Here is a 19,794-nt window from a genome sequence, read left to right on the forward strand (position 1 = left end):
ATTTAAAAAAAATAGCCATTGTAATTTACACTTTTTAAATTTAAATTTAAAAATATATACATGTACATGTATATATTTTTTCTATAGTAAACTTTTACAATAAATTGAATATTTCTTTCTTTTACTGCTGATTTATTTCTTTTACCTGTTATTTGACACATCTGCACAAATGTACTACTTTTGAATGATTAATTCTCTGTAGATCTTTCTTTTTTTATTTCAACAGTGGGTTCATCTGGTTGGAAAGGAACGTGACTAAACTCTCTTCACAATAAGGAAGTCAAACCCAAAAAATCTTGGATATGAATGAGCATTCAAAAAATTCAAAAAGTTTCCCCTGGACAGGGAGCCATCATTTCCAGAAAACTCCAAGAAAATCCAGTTCTTTTAGCCTCCACACAAATACATTAATTGCGTAATGCAAAGTTCATCAGTATTCTTTATGAGGCTGTAATAATAATTCTTCCACTTGCTTCCAATCAGTTTTCCCTTAAGATGTAATTCTAGTGTCATGGGGCTCATTCTTACCGAAATTGGTCCTGTGTGCTTTAAATGTATGCATAAACAGCAGCGCAAACCTAAAGATAAGGCAACAATCATAGGATGCTGAAAAAGATACATTGATTAAAAAAACAAAAGTTAGAAAAAACATTCGTGTCACTTTATTCCTCACTAACAAGTTTTGAAAAATGTGGGTTTAAATTCACACAGATTGCGTTCCTTTTCCTTTGCAATAATATTGGATTATTATAAAGGAAAAAAAACTCAACTATAAGTCCTTGGCCTTCAAAAGGAAATAATGATAGCACACTTACAGGAAACTTTTCTTGTGCACATGTTGATTGACAAACAGCTTTCAGACTACGCCTTTCCTTTAACCATCTGTAGGAAGAAACACTGCTGTTCTCCTTAAACCAATACAAATAATGTTTTGCCATCTTATGTAAGTATTTAGTGGATTACACAAACATGCGGCTCTTTACCGCCATGAAATAATGTGTGCAGGTGTGTGAATTCCTACCAGTAAGGAGGAAGCACTGTCTTATTGTGTGTTGTCACGTCACAGTGCGTAAGAGAAAAGTACGTTTACACAAAAACAACAATGATGAAGCGGCGATAACCTGCACACTAAAAAAAAAACAAGTACATCTACATTCATGGGAACTCATCTGATTTGTAGTTTCAGAAATGTTCCACAGTTCCACTTCCTGTTAGGAGGATTGAAAGCGTCTGCGATGAGGTGCATCCAAACTTCAATCTTTAAATGACATGTTCAATGAAAGGACAATCCTCTGATGTCAAAAGCTAAAGAATCACAATGGATTTTTTAGCTACAGCAAATACAAAGCATTCAATATTTTCATTTTATTTAGCCAGTTAGAGGAAAAAAATGTTTTAACTCCGGATCACAGAAGTCACTGGACATTTGCTGATGCACAGTCTTCTTAAGATCTATTTGCAATACCATCGCTTTTAACTTTGACTGGACGACTCCTAAACTTTGATTCTTATTCTTGCCAGTCATTGTAAAGATTTGTCGAAGTGCTTCAAGGCTTCTGGAAATTTTTAAACTTCAACAGTATTACAGCTTATATTGGCGTAAATTGCTATTTAGGTGTGGGCAGGAAATGACCATTTGATCATGACCCGTGACTGTAGATTTGCTACAACTGACAGACAATCTGTAGTTACGCCTGGTTATCATAAACAATTATTTACTCTTCTTAGTCACAGAGGCTCCTTAGCATATTTCCATGATACAGTTTATTTTCCTGCTGAACAACCGTTTTCTGACCAAGCTTTGCCTGTCAGGGAGAAGGCCTTAATTCATCCCTTGGAACGAGTTCATGGATATCTGTGCAGAGTCTTTGATTGCTTAAACAAACCTCAATGATCTGTCTTTCACCGCCTGCTAAAATACCTCTGTGTCTCCACAATGCAGGAGGAGACTTGATGTAAATAAACACTCTTAAGAGTTGAATCTTCTTTGCCCCACAATTCCTGCAGATTGAATAGTTTTCATTTGGGGAACCCATTCCCTTTCATGCTCTTTTTCAGACAATGCTTTCTCCTGGCCACACATCCATGCAGATGCCTGTTGTGCACTGGACTTCATAGGGGAAGTGGGTATAAGTGGAGGATGTTGGCCAGATGTTGGCCAGTGGAGGATGGAAAATGCTGCTCACTCGCTGCATTGGTCTGAGCAGCTCCTTCCGCAGAAGGCTGATCTGACATCGGTGCAGGAAGGAGCACTGCCGCACATTAATTGAATTCTTGTACATACATTTTTTGCTTATTAAAGTTGGTAATTTGTTGATTATTTATTCCTTTTGCATTCCTTTTTTCTGCTATAATGCACTAATTGTTCTGTAGCTGTGGTAATGGTTGACTTTCCCTACTGTGGGATTAATAGAGACATTTCAACTCAAAAAGGTTAAGCAAAGCTTGTAGCACCATTCCATACAAAGTCAACTAATTCTGAGGAAAGGTCACTCATTACATTTTATAGGTTAAGCTAAAATATTTATTACCATAATAAATAAATGAATAAAACGTAACAATTATTTCTTGAAATGGGGGCAAACTAAATGAGTTGATAGCAATGTAAAAACTTGTGCTTTTATCAGACCTTATGGACAACAGGGAAAAATCCTTCTCGCATACACCTCACAAAGAATAAAGGCCACTTTCTGCATGAACACACTTAATAAGCCAGTCACATTTCCAGTTTGGCATCTCTGGTTATACAGCGTTTACGCAACAAACAACACATTCCTAAATAATCAACAATCGACTTTCAAAGAAAAGGCAAGAGCAGTTTTTTCTGAGTATTGACTCTGGATTTCTTCTGTTACTTCCTTCTGTAATCTGAGATCCGTGTATATGAAGATAATTGGAGGTTCACTGCCGTGTGTGAAGCTGATGTTCCAGTCTTCTCTTTCAAAAACAGCCTCGTTGCCATTGAAGACATGTCATTAAATATTATCATGCAAAATTGTAAGCCTATTCATTTAAGTAGTTGGAAAATACTAGGATCAGTTACAAAGGTTGGGAAATAATTATAATTCTTTAACTTTATTAGCAATTTCAACAAGACTGTTGCTCAAAAGTCGCAACTAACTCTTGCATCATTGATGACAATTATTTTTTTTATGAGGAAAGTGAACAAAGTTCACCTGAAATATGTCGGGTAATAAATCATGCTATTTTTAGTAATAGTCTTACTTTAGCCTAAGGCAAAAAAGTTTCAAGGAAATTACAACATTACTGGTTTGTTTCTTCATTGTCACATGTTACTGTACATTACGAATGAGTTGTATGGTTGTCTAAAGTTGTCATTTTTTAACTACACAAAGACTTATGGCCATACCACACAATTTTTCATCTGTGCAACCAAAAGTGAAAATTGTTTTCCAAACAAAGTGCGAGAGTGAGCTTTGTAGATCATTTATTTTTTGTTTTACACTTACTTCCATCTATGTAGTCTGTTAGTACAAAATATAAAAAAAATTGACTTTTTTCAGAAACTGTCATATAATCTGGCCCTTAAAGTGCCATTTCATCGTAAGGCCATGAGGCTAATAACCTTTGCGAAGCCTCTTCAATGAAAATTGTGCTTTTAACATGTTCTTGTAGACTTTTTCCACGATGGAGGACATATAGAGAACTAAGTTTCAAATAGTATTATTGAGTATCTCTTTATTCAAATTGTTGTGAATCAGGGGGAGAAGAACAACATGCCGTTGTAAAAAGCCTGTAGCTGTGATGTCATCAGCCTCAAGGTCACGGCTCTGCTCCCTTTTGATGCATCCACTTTTAGACGTCTAGATTCATGGATGGTTTTGTCGCCTGAGCCGACATCTGGCACAAAAACTGTACGACTGGATAGATAGATAGATATATAAATGACTTTATCAATCCCACAATGGGGAAATTTCATTTATCTAGAATAATCTATATAATATAACATCAAAAAAGGACATCACAAATGACATTCATATTAAATTATTAAAAATTATTATTAAAATTATTATCAAAAACGAGATTCTTATTAAATAAATAAATATTAAATAAATACAGCTGCAAAAGTGTAAAAAACATGTGGTCTGCAAAACATGTAATCCACTGTAAAAAACAAAATCTTTTTTTAATTTTTTCAAATACAGAAATGAGTAGTGATGTTCACACCAAAAACAAACAACTGTTCAGGAACAAAAACAACTGAAAATTGAAAAACAACAAAAGAAAAATAAATAAATGAGTGAATAAAAAAAAAAACCCTGGGACCGTGGAGTGTCACTTTAACATAGTGTTGTACAGTCTGATGGCAGTGGGGAGGAATGACCTGCGGTAACGCTCCTTCTTACACTGAGGGTGCAACAGTCTTGTGGTGAAGGAGCTGGTCAGCGCCTCTACAGTTTGGTGCAGGGGGTGGGAGGGGTTATCTATGATGGATGTTAGCTTAGCTAACATCCTCCTGTCCGCCACCTCCTCCATGGACTCAAGTGTGCAGCCCAGGACAGAGCTGGCTTTCTTAACCAGTTTGTTAAGCCTCCTCATGTCTCTGACTGTACTGCCCCCAGCCCAGCACACAACTCTATAAAGGACCACTGAGGCCACCACAGTGTCGTAAAAGGTCCTCAGCAGCTGTCTGCACACGCCGAATGACCTCAGTCTCCTCAGCAGGTGAAGGTGACTCTGACCCTTCCTGTACAGAGCATCCGTGTTGTTGGACCAGTCCAGTCTGTTGTTCAGGTGAACACCCAGGTATTTAAATGTGTCCACGACCTCAATGTCTGAACCCTGGATGTTCACCAGTGACTGTGGTGGTGAGGACCTCCTGAAGTCCAGGACCAGCTCCTTTGTCTTGCTGGTGTTAAGCAGCAGGTGGTTAATTTTACACCAGCCAACAAAGTCAGAGATGACCCCCCCTGTACTCCTGCTCGTCCCCCCCTGATACACAGCCCACAATGGCACTGTCATCTGAGAACTTTTGCAGATGACAGTGGTGGGAGTCGTAGGTGAAGTCCGATGTGTACAGGGTGAACAGGAATGGGGAGAGCACAGATAGCTCCTATTGGATAGCTATAACTATTAATAATAACTATTGGATAATTTATAACTATTGGATATAATAGCTATAACCTTATAACTATTGGATATAACTATTGGATATTGGATAACTATTGGATAGCTCCAATATGGCTCACCATTTTTGTTGAACCAGTAATGTTAGGTTGGAAGTGTGAGGAGCTGCAAGCTAACAGGAGAAACAGTAAACGGATAGATCAGGGGTCGGGAACCTATGGCTCGCGAGCCATATATGGCTCTTTTGATGGTCACATGTGGCTCGCAGACAAATCTTTAATTATAGTTTTTTTTTTTCATTAGACCAGTCCTTCTCGGGCGCGATGCGATGCCAGAGGCGCGCAGTAGTAGCGGTGCTTAGAGAGAGAAATCTGCGCCAGCGCTATCAGTTACTATTATCTATTATTTCACAGAGTTTGTACCAGCTGGAAACCTGTGAATTGACGTGCCTAAAACTACGCGCTCCCGTCTCTGAGAAAGAGCGCGCAGATGTGGGGACGGGATGTGTGAGGGAGAAAGCAGAGGGTGGGGGTGAGGTGTTGTGGGGACAGGCAGCAGGTGAATCGCGCAGGGATTGTAAATAGGTAAAACCCACTGCCCGTCACTCACTGCAGCGTGTGAGTGCGTGTTTGGCTCCCCGTCTGCATGTGATCAGTCTTTGTCACATCTACAGAACATTCAGACCTAAGATCACGTTTAAAGTCTCAACGCCTGAACGAAGCAGAAACTCACCACGTATCATCAACCAAACTAGACCATCAGCAGAACTACCACGAGAAATACTCATCATTTATTAGCAACAGAATAACAATGTTATTAAAAAGAATCCACAGACTTATTGTACTTTAATAATGTTGAAATTAAATCAAATGCACACATTCACTTGTATATTTAGTTTTAAACAAATTGTCGCGGACTGAGTTGGATGGCTGTTGGGCCGCGTTAAAAGTTCTGGAGTTCATTGAACGCGTCAAGCAGAGATCTGATTGGCCCTCAGTTCTGTCGCTCAGCCTGTTGTTAGGTAGTTTGGACCAATGGGGTTCAGCTATGGGCCGAATAAGGGAAATGGGAGGGCTGCAGCGGGAGCAGGGGAATATAAAGTTGGGAGAAGCGCTCTCGTGTCGGCGGGAGAGATTCAGGAGTTGCTGAATGAATTGAACGGCGTTTGTTGCGGTCTGCAGTAATCGGAATAAAGAACTTTAAAAGAGGTTAAGTCTCCGTGCCTCAGTGTGGGGAAGGGACACTACATTATTGTATGGCTCTTTCGAAATTACATTTCAAAATATGTGGCATTTATGGCTCTCTTGGCCAAAAAGGTTCCCGACCCCTGGGATAGATGATGGGACGTGGGGGTGGGGTTACTCCACACCAACAGTCCCACCCACAATTCAGAGGGAAATTTCTGATGAACTCCTATCGCTCTGCAGAACATGTAACCTATAAAATGACACACGTATTTTTGATTTAGGCTCGAAATGGCATAATTATAATTAAAAGACCAGTGGGAACACTTTTTAAATGGATCAAAAAATGATTGGGGTTGTTCTTTAAGCTAATGATCAGGAAATAGGATTGTTGGCATCTCGGTTTACGGTCAGCAAAACCATGATTACAATCTGCACAAAACTGAAAGGGAAAATTTCTTTGAGTCTGCCCATTGTTGGAAGGCACTGTGTGGACAAGTCTGTGTTGAAAAACTGCATTCCAGTCTGGATAGATACAATCGAAACAAAACCCTCACATTTAGAAAAAAGAAAAATCTCAAATATCATCATTCAACTCATTTTTTCAGAGAAAATATTGAAATGTAGGCGACAATTCCTATTAAAGTTATTAATTGGGGTCTTAACACTCTAATCAGTAGTCTGCAACCCTGTTCTTCGTGAGCTGCTGCCCTGCTTGTTCTACAGCTAACCCTGCTTCAGTAATTACTGGTTCACTCAATCCAGCCAATCAGCAGTTGCTGAAGCAGGACAGTAGCTCACGAGGGACAGGGTTGGAGATGCCTAATTTAATAAAAAAAAAAAATCATATATCCAACAAATTTTTGTTTATTTTGTTGCAGTTGTAAACACCACTGCGAAACCCTTTTTAAATGACTCAATCATTTATCATTCAACATTTTCTTGCTTTTTACCTTCACAACTTTTGCGTACGCTTTTGTTTGAATTATTAGTCATTTCACTCGTTTACCAACTATATTTGCTTTAAAGGTCACACGATTAATGAAGTGCATCATGACTGTCAGTGGACGAGAGGCCGGACACAGCCTGGACAGGTCAATTGTTCACACAGAGGTAAAACATGCACACTGAAGTGACTGTCACAGCCCTCAAGAGGATTTAACTCTGAAAATGAAAGCTAGCCTGAGTCCCTTTTTCTGCTACTTAATTTAGTGGTAGATAAATAAAAGAAATCCCCAATGCTCTATCATTCAGTCAGACCAAAGCCAGTTAAGTATCGTGACGCTTCACTCTCTGAGTCACAAGGAGGAAGAAAAATACTTAGTTATTTCCACTCACTACTCCTTTCCTGCAAATGCTGGTTCCTCTTCAGCATTAATAGTTGATATTCCAAATTTACAAACAATATATATATATATATATATATATTCATTTTTTTCCATTTCATCTCAAAATAATTGAGTTTTTATATATATATAAATATTTATAAAAACAATAATACATCAAAAAGTAAAGGTTCTTTACAGAAAGTTTGATGCTCTTTGCAGAATGAACATTCCTTCCTTTGTTCAAAACTCCATTTGTCTTTTTATTTATTTAAAGATTTCCTCATTCCGAGACGATCCAAAAAAAGTAAGAGAACAGATTAAGTTGTAAGAATTCAAAAATATAATTGAAACAAATTGACCAAACAGAAAACACCTTTTTTCAAAGGTTATTCTAGGTGTCTAGATCTAGAACTGTTCTATTTTTAGAATTTGTTACAGATTTAATACCATGTTCTCTAATGCAAAGTTTACTGCATAGGCCAAAAAGTCATGGATTTACTGTTTATGTCTATTTTAGTTGCACATGAACCAGCAGTCTGGTTTAATAGCACTGAACATGATGGAGCATGAAAGCGACACTACTTTATAATGTTGCTAAAATCTTTTACATTTTTGCACATAAAGGATATTTCTAAACCACCAGCCTGTCAATTTTTTAAAACAATTTTGTCTTGTCTTAAATCATGCCAGTCAGTGCAACACACTTCTCGGCACTTCTATTTTTACCTCACAGATAACACATCACCAAGAGGCAGAGGAACAAGGAAAACATCTGTGGCTTACCATAAATTCAGCTGCTGACATTCCTGAGTTGGGCAGAAAAATCTCAACTTGAAAACTATGATTTCATGCAAAGATGTTTCCACCTGTGAATTCTATTGAAACAAAACATAAAATATTGCCAAAGTCATTTAAGTACTTAGTAAGACACATGAAAAAGCATCAGAAAATAAAGTACATAATTTTTGATGTGCCATGCTCACACTCATTTCTAAACGCTAAACTAAATAATAACAGGGTGGTGACAGGAAGGATAGACCAGGCAAACATTAGCAACAGTTAAAAGATCATTTTTAACCCTTGTGCTATCTTAGATGAACCCACCCTTGCATTGACGTGTTATTCTTACCATGACAGAGGTGGATAAAGGTGGAAAGATTTCATGTAATCCATGGACACCAGTGAAGATCACAAATCATTTAAGAAAAAAGGTTCAGCCCACTGTCTAGTGGGTCTAGATGACCCAACTCCCAACGTTAAAGTGCCTAGGATAGCACAAGGGTTACAAAAGCTTATAATGATAAGGAAATGACGAGAGTGTTATGCCCCTTTGCCTGCATGTGGGGTTTAGGTCTCTGACTGTGGTTTTGGCCTATGGGCCAAAGAGCAGCTAAAAGTACTCTGCCTTCTTGGTGTCTTTCGGAGAGCCACTGGTGGTAAGTGCCCCTATGAGGGACTCCAGGTCCTCCTTAGGGATCTCATTGCCCATGTGGGCAATGACAGTGGCCCCTTGAAGAGCATAATTGGAAGGAATGGCCTCCATGATCTGTACCAGAGTAATGTTCTGTGGTTGGACTTCTGTTTGTCCAAAACAAACAACATGTTTGCACAGAAGGGTATCCATCAATTCATGTTGCACTAGCACATCCTTGAAGGAGAATTACTTTGTTGCAGGTGAGCTTTGGTTGTGTGTCTTAGACACTCGGGTAAAGAGAGGGACATAGCTGTCCACAGCTCACTACTTGGTGGTGAGTTAGATCCACTGGCAGGGGAGGAGGCTGGAAAGACTTAACCCAACCGTATTGGGAGGGTTTGCTGGGTACGTCTGGCTGTGCTCTTCTTCAGGGAGGTCTTTAACTCCCACATCTGGAAGAACTTCGGTCAAGTACAGAGTGAGGCTGGGGATATTGAATCGGAGTGGCAAACAGTTTTTGCTGCTGTTTGGAGATGTGGTCGCAAGGTCTCTGGTACCTGTCGCAGTGGCAATCCCTGAACTTGATGGTGGACACCAGAAGTCAGGGATGCTGTCAAGCTGAAGTAGAAGTTCCACTGAGCCTGACTGGCTTGTGGGAATCGCAAGGCAGCTGACAGGTACCAGCAGTCTAAGCAAGCTGTGGTTCAGGATGTCGAGGAGAGAAAAAAAAACAGAAGAATTTTTGCCTTGGAGACCCCCCAAAAAATTGGCCAAACCATCCAGCCCCCCAGAATGGGGAAGCAGTTTTATGCCAGCACTGTTTAGCTGTGGACTATTGTCAGGGAATGTGAAAAATACTTTGAGGATCTCCTCAATTTTGCTGAGACGCCTTCTGTTGAAAAGCAGATGCTGGATACTTTGGGGTGGGGCTGTCCCTCCTCAGTGCTGGAGTCACAGAGGCAGTCAAAGTTCTTCTCAGAGAGCAGGAGATGAAGTATACCCCAAGTAAAGGTGTGCGAAATTTGTTCTCTGCATTTGACCCATCCCCTGGGGGAATGGTGAGCTGCAGACACAGCTATGCTTTGGAAATATTTGGTGGTTTAAACCCCCAATCCAACCCTTTTTAAGGCGGAGTGTTAGGCAGGGAGGCATGAAAGCTACTGGAGAAAGCTGGGCAGGGAGGCATTGGGTTCCACCATGAGGGTCAGCCCTGCCATGTTTGAGGCTGAGGTCCGTGACTAGTGAAAGGTAGTTTGCCCTAACTGGATGATTGGAGAGTTCCTGCCCCTGATGGAGTTGTTCATGAGTGAGGAAAGATCGGAGCGTAAGTTTGACAGGCAGATTGGAGCAGCGTCTGCTGTTATGCAGTCACTGTGCTGGTCTGTTGTCGTGAAGAGGAAGCTCAGTCAGAAAGAAAAGTTCTCAATTTACCAGTTGATCTTTGTTCCAATACCCACCTATGGTCATGTGCTCTGGGTCATGACCGAGAGAACGACATCCTGGGTACAAGTGGCCGAAATGAACTTCCTCTGCGGAACGGCTACGCGCTCCCTTAGAGATAAGGGGATTAGCCTGATCACCTGGAGGAAGGTTGAGGTTCAGCTGCTGCTCCTCTACATTGAGAGGAGCTAGTTGAGGTGGCCTGGGCACCTGGTCTGGATGCCTCCTGAACACCACCCTGGGAAGGTGTTCCAGGCGTGTCCCACTGTGTGGAGACCCCCTGGGAAAGACCCGGGACATGCTGAAGAAAACAAATCTTTGCACTGTCCTGGGAACGCCTCGGGATCCCACCAGAGAAGCTGGAGGAAGTGGCCGGGAAGAGAGAGAGAGATGTCTGGGCATCTTTGCCTAGACTGCTTCCTCCACAGCGGAGTCTTTGATGAGCGTCAGAAAATGGATGGATGCGTGTGGTGTGGGGCCCTCAAATCCATCTGTACACAAAACAAGAAATCTCTGCTTTTTTGGCTCTAAAATATTCTCAAATTCTGAGGATTTTTCAGTGTTGGTCCCTTTTATAATTTAGTTATTTATTTTTTGTGCTTTTTGGGTTTTTGTGTTCAGGTTATGTCTAATAGTTTAGCTTTCTCTTTCTGGTTGGTCCATGAGCCATTAGCTAAACTCTGCTCAGCTAAACCAGCTGCTCCTGAAAGAAGACAAAGCAGTGATTGACCACAAAGTCAAGCAGCTTGAATAATAATAACAAAACATTTTATTTAAAAGCGCCTTTCAAAACACCCAAGAACACAATAAAATCACAACATGTTGAAAACAATAAATTAGTTAAAATCATTAACAAGATCAGATAGCAGAAGGTGAAAATCTGTGATCTGGAAAGGCAAATTTAAACAGATTTGTTTTCAGTCTGTATTTAAAAATTGGAAAGGAGTCACTGTTACGGAGGTCTGGGGGGAGAGAGTTCCAGAGTTGGGGAGCCGAGTGGCTGAAGGCATGGCTCCCCATGGAGACCATATGAGAGAGACGGAAAGCAGAAGGGAAAAAGAAGAAGAGAGCAACAGGGAGTGTTAATATGGAGGAGATTAGAAATATAAGAGGGAGCCAGGTTATGGAGGGCTTGGAATATGTAGAGAAATGAATCCTGAAAGCTACTGGAAGCCAGAGCAGCTGCTGGAGAACGGGAGTGATGTGATGGAAGGAAGGAGTCCTGGTGATGATGCGGGCTGCTGAATTCTGGACCAATTGAAGTTTGTTCAGAGTTTTGGGAAGACCAGAGAGAAGTGCATTGCAATAGTCGATGCAAGATGTGACCAGACTATGAACTAAAATGGAGGTGGAGTGGACGGTGAGGGAGGGGCAGGGACGATTAATATTGCTTAGAAGAAAGACCGAGTAATGCTATTGAGGTGAGAATGAAAGGATAATGTACTGTCAAGGATTACACCCAGACTCTTTACCTGAGGGGAGGGGAAAACTGGAGAGAATCAATGGAAAGTGTAAAATAGGAAACTTTGGAAAGGGTAGATTTGGAATCTACAGGAGTAATTCAGTTGCATCGCTGTTAAGTTTGAGGAAGTTTGAGGTAAACCAGGTTTTTATTTCAGACAGGCAGGACGAAGGGGAGGCAGGTGGAAGAAAAGAATTGGGTTTATGGACAGATGGAGCTGGGTGTTGAACACTCGTGACTCTGACTACATGATAAATATAAGACTAAATATAAGACTTGAATAGACTTAAACTAAATATACAACACAAGGATTCTAATGAATATTACAGAACAAAAGGAAATGACTACAAGTGAGTTGGTTTTAGGCTTTTTAGAGTAGTCTATTCAACGTCACAAGCTCAGCATTTTGTTTGGACACGTACAAATTATAAAGTGTATTCATCTCAGCTTTTTCATTAGGTGGGGAACAATAAATTACACAAATGACCAGTTCAGTACACAGATTTAAACAAACAATGGAAAGATTTGACTTGATATTTTTCTTGACTAACTTTTTGTTTTCTTTTCAGTTGGCTTGAAACAAGGATTTTTGGCCTGTGGTTAAGCTGGTTTGAAGGACTGTTTTTTCTCCAGGAAGTTACAGAGAGTCAAAAGAATTTAAATAAATGTTTTTTATTTTCTTTGTTGAAATAATAGCAGATATATGTTTTAAAGTCGGAACACATTTTCTGTGTAGAAGCAAAGCACACTGAGATGTGAAGAATTGATGAAATCACATGGAATTTCCTACTTTAAAAAAACAAACAAAAAACGTTCTTATATTGGTTTTCTAAAACCTTTGAAGTTAATGTGATAAAGTGGTGGCTCAGGTGGTCGTTGTGTCCTTGAGGAGTGAATGAAAAATGGACACATTGTAGGCGCTTTGAGGGTCTGGAACAGCGGAGGTAAATTTAATTCATTATTTCAATAGATCATACTTTTAGGTGAATTTTCCAGTAAAGCAGTAAAGCAGCTCTCTTGAAAAAGGTCTGATTCTGAAGTCATGCACAACACCACGGCCAGTAACAGCAGCAGCACCTACTGTATATTAAGCTTGAGAGGGGAGATGAGGCCTGGCTTGTGGAAATACAAAAATGGCAACTACCTCACAGGAGATAGAAAAAACAGGAACAAGAAAAAAAGAGAGAAAAAATCTTTTATTTGGTTATTTGCAGTCGGTTCTGGAACCCATTAATTATACTAAATATACACTGGGCATTTCAAGGGAATAAAAGGTTAGCTTTGGAGCACATTTGTATATCAATCGGTGAGCAGATCCCAGCTGCCTTTTGCCCCTTTATTGTTCACGCACCCATACTCTGTGTACGCCATGTCATGACAGCAACCTAGAGTCGTCCTGCTTTTCGCCCACGAAAACAACATTCAAACTTTTGCAAAGATGGATGAGCAAATTGTGCACATAAAAGGAAGGCATTTTTGCTAAACACCGCTAGCTCTGCGGAGAAAGTGGGTGTCTGTGTTAGCCTGGGGGCGGTGCTGGCAGCACAGATTCTTCCTAGAAGGGACTGTTCTCACTTGTTTACGTCAGCTTGTGAGAACTCGCTCGTTTTCATGGGTTGGGAGGGGCTGGTGCTAAGGGTGCAGGTTTTTAGAGGAATACTCAGAAATGCATAAATGTATCAAAACACCGCTTTGAGGTTTATTTTTGTGAGGAATGAACATAATAATACACTTAAAAGCTCAAAAAATTGATTTTGCATGATATATAAGCCCTTTAATATTTATACACAGATCACTTTCATAAAAAAATGTAGCTTTTGTTTTAAACTAAATTATCAAGTCACATAAAAAACAATGCTATGAAAAAAAAGTGTCACTCCCAGTTGTTGAACTTTCATTTATCCTGGTAGATCGATTAAGTCATATTTCTGATTTTCGACGTCCTGAGGTTACAGAGACAATACATGAACAGAATGACAATGCAACATAGGTTACATACAAATCAAACATGACATATTCTCTCATCAGTATTTACAATAAAAAAGTCTACAGGAGGCACTTAGTTAATGTTTACAGAAAAAGACAGAGGGAGACCCATGAAAACATTGAAAAAAATCTGCATTCATCACAAACCCCATCTTGTAAAGATGTCTTAAAGGCAGCTAAGGAGACCAGGGTACACAACTTTGAGGTTTTCTGCAACTCATTCCAGTCATAGGGGACAGAAAACAAGAATGAGGTGGTACAAACCCTGGGTATGGCCATAGTGAAAGTCACTAGGACGCAAACTATGAGCACTGGTAGAGATGTTAAAAAGGGAACAAAGTTATTATGGAGTTTTACCAATCAGAGCCTTGTAAATGAAATGATACCAAGGCAACGGCCTGCAAGAGCGGAGTGACGGCCATTTGACCAGATCACATAAATAGTAGTGATGGATATTAAAGGGAGCAGCAGTGACAAAACAAATGCATGCGTGATACAGGGCCTCTAATTTATTTAGGAGACTTTTTGAAGATGATGAACCGATGATAAACATTACTCCCTCATTGCTTTAGGTGGGAACACTTGACTGACAAGTCCTTTTCTGCCCCACTGAATGTCTGTATTTGTGTATTTCTCAAACCGTATTAATACAAGATAGTTCCACTGAGTTTACAAGATTTACAATACAATACATTTTTTTACCTGCACAATTGAAAGTTAGAGGTCAAAAGCCAAAATAACTGATAACTGATACAAAGCTAAATTTTATGCCAAATCATGTGAAACACACCAACAATGGGGTGTTTGTATTTTGCAGTACCTTTGCTGGAAGAGATGTATGTGTTTTATAATCCCTGACCGAGTGCTTCTTGAGATGTACAGGAACAAGGAAACATAATCATATGAAGTCCTATCAGCCCCAGCAACATTCCTGAATGACGTGCCGGCCTATAAAAGACTTCAGATCTATGAAAGCTGCAGTTTCCCCAATCAGAAAGCTGAAGGTGGATGCTGAGGAATCCATTGCTGATTCTCAGGTTGGTCCAGCGGGTCTTCTTGTTTGTTCTGATATATTTTTTATAGTTTAAATCTAACCTGTCTACTTTTAAACAAGATTTAAATCTGATTATATTATTTTTAAAAAGAGCAGAACTGATAATCAAGTGAATGTGTTTGAAGATCTTTCGTGTCTTTATTGCAGAATGAACATGTACGTGGGTCTGCTGGCCGTGGGCATTACTCTGTGCCTGCAGTGCCAGGTTGATGCAGGTGTGAAACTGCTTTAATGTTATTATCTCTTTACAGACATTTATTTGTCAAACACAAAAAATGTAAAATAATGCAAATGTATTGAAATCATGTTGAAAATTTAAAAAGTGTTCTTGTCCTGTAAAAAATAAAATACAAGACAGATTTTTAAAAATTAAAAGAACAGTATGGAAATTAAATGAATAACTTTCATTTTTCAGAATCAATCAGCAAAAGTTTAATTGTGAAGGCTGTGGCTGAAGCCAAGGCAAATGTGGATGCAGCTTATACATACTCCAGGCGAATGTGAGTATGAAACTACTTTTTTTTTGTCTTATAAAATTGCTGCAAATATTACAAATTAGAATATAAGAAATAAGTGCAATTGAAAGTCTTATCTACCTGACACAGGAGCATAGACCGAGTGAAGAGGAGTGGAGCAAGCCCTGGTAGCGTCATTCCGTTGTTGAAGCAGCCCTCTGGCCTGTCCCGGGAGGCTGTGCGAGCTGCTGACTACATGCAAAACACACTGAGTCTGCTCAGAGGGGCCCTGGAGAAACGTCAAAAGCGTTCCATAAATGCCACAGGTCCGTTTGCACCAACTGTCCTTAAGATGTTACTTGGTAGCAGTTTAAAATATCACTTCCTGTTTCTTTGTTATTTAGATCTGATCACTGTGGAGGATCTCAACGTAATTGCAAAACTCACAGGATGTGCCACACAAATTAGACCACCTTCATGCAAAGATATCCCCAAAAGTTTTCGAACAGCAGCCAGCTCTTGCAACAACCTGTGAGTCAGATTTTCAGATATTTGCTGTCCCTTACACCACATTTCTAAATTACAGATGTTGAGTTTAGTCATTTGGGAAATTGACTGCAGGTTCTAAACATGTAGATAATACATAATGTGACGTAATTGTCTGAACTTGAGGTTTAATTTTTAAAATAGTAAAAATCCACGCTGGGGATCTTCAAACATTCCTTTCCTGCGTTGGCTGCCTGCTGAGTATGAAGATGACCTGACTAGTCCTAAAGGCTGGACCTCTGACCTGAGAGTGAACTACCACCTTCTTCCTCTGGTATGCTCTCCAGATAAATGTAACCACACCAATACTGACATAAAGCTCAGTGCCCATTGAGTTTGTGTTGTTCTCAGGTAAGAGAAGTGTCCAACCGGATCCTGGCAACAACTAACGAGGACGTGGAGAGTGACCCTCTCTACAGTCATCTGGTGACGATCTTCGGCCAGTGGACAGACCACGACTTGACACTCACCCCCAATTCTCCTTCCATTGTCTCCTTTAATAACAACATCAACTGTGAAACTAGCTGTGCTCGTACTGAACCATGCTTCCCTATTGAGGTCAGTATGATGGCATAAATTGTGAGAACAGATAGAGGAAAATGTGTGAAAGCGTTCATGTAAACCACTTTGTGTTTTCTTCTAAAAAGATTCCCAGCAACGATGAACGCTTCCAAGAAGATCCAAAGGAATGCCTGCCATTCTCCCGCTCTGCACCAGCCTGTGGCTCCGGGAATACGGGACACATCTTTGGTGCCAGCACTCTGCGTCACCAGATGAACACTCTCACGTCCTTCATTGATGCTGGTCAGGTGTATGGTTCTGATGAGGCAAAGGCTCAGAAGCTTAGAGATCTTTCTACAAATGAGGGCTTGATGAAGGTCAACCCAGAGTTTGATGACAATGGCCGGGCCCTCCTGCCTTTCACTGGCAGTAATGCCAGCATTTGCAATACAAGAGCCCGCATAACCAAAGATCCCAATGCTAGAGAGTTGGATTGTTTCCTTGCAGGTGAGTTACAAAACAGTTGAGGGTACTCATTCTATTGAATGTTAGGCCTTAAATCTTTGCAAGGACAAATTCCGTTATTTTCTTCATTTTTTCCTTTGTGTGATTTCAAAGGGGATGTTCGTTCAAATGAGAACATTGGACTTGCTTCCCTGCACACTCTCATGGTGAGAGAACACAACCGTTTGGCACGTGCCCTCGCTAATCTGAACCCTAATTGGGATGGAAACAGGCTTTATCAAGAGGCACGCAAAATCATGGGGGGATACATGCAGGTAAGAGATCTATTGGTTAAAAACAAATAGACAAAGGAGAATGCAGTTGTTTAAGACGTTTTCTAAGCACCTAACATTACCACTGTTGAGGCCTATTTGCATCAACTTGGTTCTGTGAGGCCATCTTTTTAAACTTGCAGTTGTATCTTTTTTGGGTTTAGGTGATCACATACAGAGATTACCTCAGGCACATCCTTGGCCCTGAAGTCATGTCCAAGCAACTGTCTACCTATCCTGGCTATGATGAAAATGTGGATCCCAGCATTGCCAACGTGTTTGCCACAGCTGCATACAGATTTGCTCATTTGATGGTCCAACCATTTATGTTTCGTCTTAACGAGAATTATGAGAATCACGCTGACTACCCCACCGAGCTGCTGCACAGAACTATGTTTACTCCATGGAGAATTGCTTTTGAAGGCAAGGCCTCAAATTTTTTAAGAATTGTGTGAACCAACAGGTGGGTCAATTTTAAAAACTCCTTTGTGGTGCTGTGTTGTTTAGGAGGTTTGGATCCAATCCTGAGGGGCCTTGTGGGTCGCCCGGCCAAACTGAACACACAGGATCACATGCTGACTGAAGAGCTGAGGAATAGACTCTTTAAGTTCTCTGTGGATCTGGCTATGGATCTGGGATCTCTGAACATGCAAAGAGGCAGAGACCATGGACTTCCTGGTAATCATCTACCTAGAACTTTGTGGATGTTTCTAGAAATGTTTAATGTACTCATCTCAAATGTCCATGAACTAATTTTTCCTTTATTTGGTAGGCTACAACAAGTGGCGCGGTTTCTGTGGACTCTCACAACCGCAAAATTTGGAAGAGCTGGCTACAGTGCTAAACAACACGAATCTTGCCCAGAAACTGATGGATCTTTATGGCACAGCCGACAACATTGATGTATGGCTGGGAGGAGTGGCTGAGCCATTTGTTGCCGGGGGAAGAGTGGGGCCTCTGTTTGCCTGCCTGATTTCCACTCAATTCAAGAGGATCCGCCAAGGAGACCGGTAAAGATGCACTTCACTACTCAGCTGTCATTACTGAAGCTAAACAGTTGTTGGTAATAACTTAATCAGAGACTAAATTGAAACAAATTCCTGTTTCAGTTTTTGGTGGGAGAATGACGGTGTCTTCACTGGTGCTCAGAGAAGGTCCCTGAGAGATGCATCACTTGCCAGGATCATTTGTGACAACACTGGCATCACAGAAGTACCCAACCAACCCTTCCAGTACCGTCCTCGGGGTTCTGGGTACTCTCAGTGCAAAGACCTCCCTGCCTTTGACCTCAAGCCATGGGCGGAGAATTGTGAGTTAATGTTCTGACATGCAGTTGTGTTTCAACACTGGTGTTCGTGTGATTAAACTTATCTTCTCTTTCTCTTAATGTCATTTTAAAGGGACAATTTTCTATTTTTCACTGTTATAAACCAACATACAGTTGTATTTAAGATTCTTTGTGTTTGTGTTGTTTCACTGAATAGAGAAATTTCTTTTTTTACTTGTTTTCTTAATAGATAATGAGCCAACCAGGGCAACAGAACCACAAGGACCCCAAGGGCCCCAAGGACCACCAGGTAAATGCTAGTTCTTGTTACCTGACTCTTCATACAATAAACATCTTAATAATCTCTACATAGAGGAATTTCTGCAATTAAAGTATGTTCATATCTTTTTGGACACAGGACCTCAAGGCCCACCCGGACCTCCAGGCCCACCTGGACCCCCAGGCACAGTGGAGAAGGTTGCATTCTCTGTTCGTCTCGGCAGCAACTTCCCCAAAGCTGGCGCCCCCATTTCCTTCCGTGATGTCATCTACAACGGGCAGAAGAGCTATAACACCAAAACAGGCATTTTCACCTGCGTGCACCCAGGAGTTTATGAGTTCCAGTTCCACTGCACAATATCTGACACGGCAGCTAGTGTGGATCTGCTGCAGAATGGAGAGCTGATTCTGCATTCATACACCACCCAGCAAAATGGCTACGTCTCAGCCAGTGGAAGCACTTTCATCAAACTCCAGCGGGGAGACAAGGTGTGGCTGGTTGCAAACAATGGTGGCAACGGTCTCACAAGTGACAGCTACTTCTCTGGACATCTGCTGTTTGCTGAGTGAAAGCGCTGCAACAACTGTTCCCTACATAAACCCTGACGTGGGTCTAAATTAATGTAAATTAATGCCCACTTAAAAGTCTACTTGTCTTATTGTCCCCAACATTACTGAGAATAATATTTTGAAATGATCATCCTTAATGGTCTTACTGGTTGACTGTATTCCTGGCTTTATTTGAAGTCATAAATATTCAATACTCAAAACTATCTAAAAGAGTGTATTATATTTACAATTGATAACGAAGAAACATGATACATTTTTGAAGTTTACTAATATTTTAGTTTTCCGAAAGATGATTGTATTACACCAGTTGTCAGACAAATTAATGTATATAAGTTAGAGATCCAATTGTTAGCTAAATGTGACGAACACACACGTTTGTGATGAGTGTAACACAAAATTGTTACACCATTTTGTTTTATTGAAATAAATGACTGCTGAAATAAA

At 40.5% G+C, this 19,794-nt stretch overlaps 1 protein-coding gene across 1 annotated transcript; it reads left to right on the forward strand.

The window, feature by feature from the left end:
• The first annotated feature begins 14,831 nt into the window (after window positions 1-14,831).
• LOC101174108 (eosinophil peroxidase-like) lies at window positions 14,832-19,794 on the forward strand. Its single transcript, XM_023958437.1, has 15 exons — window positions 14,832-14,939; window positions 15,104-15,171; window positions 15,372-15,456; window positions 15,562-15,737; window positions 15,816-15,942; window positions 16,102-16,231; window positions 16,309-16,515; window positions 16,605-16,965; window positions 17,077-17,237; window positions 17,399-17,657; window positions 17,742-17,912; window positions 18,007-18,244; window positions 18,344-18,543; window positions 18,752-18,811; window positions 18,920-19,794. The coding sequence occupies exons 1-15, from the start codon at window positions 14,911-14,913 to the stop codon at window positions 19,348-19,350; spliced, it is 2,703 nt and encodes a 900-aa protein (XP_023814205.1). The 5' UTR covers window positions 14,832-14,910; the 3' UTR covers window positions 19,351-19,794.

Source organism: Oryzias latipes, chromosome 9, assembly GCF_002234675.1.
Source record: "Oryzias latipes chromosome 9, ASM223467v1".
NCBI lineage: Eukaryota > Metazoa > Chordata > Actinopteri > Beloniformes > Adrianichthyidae > Oryzias > Oryzias latipes.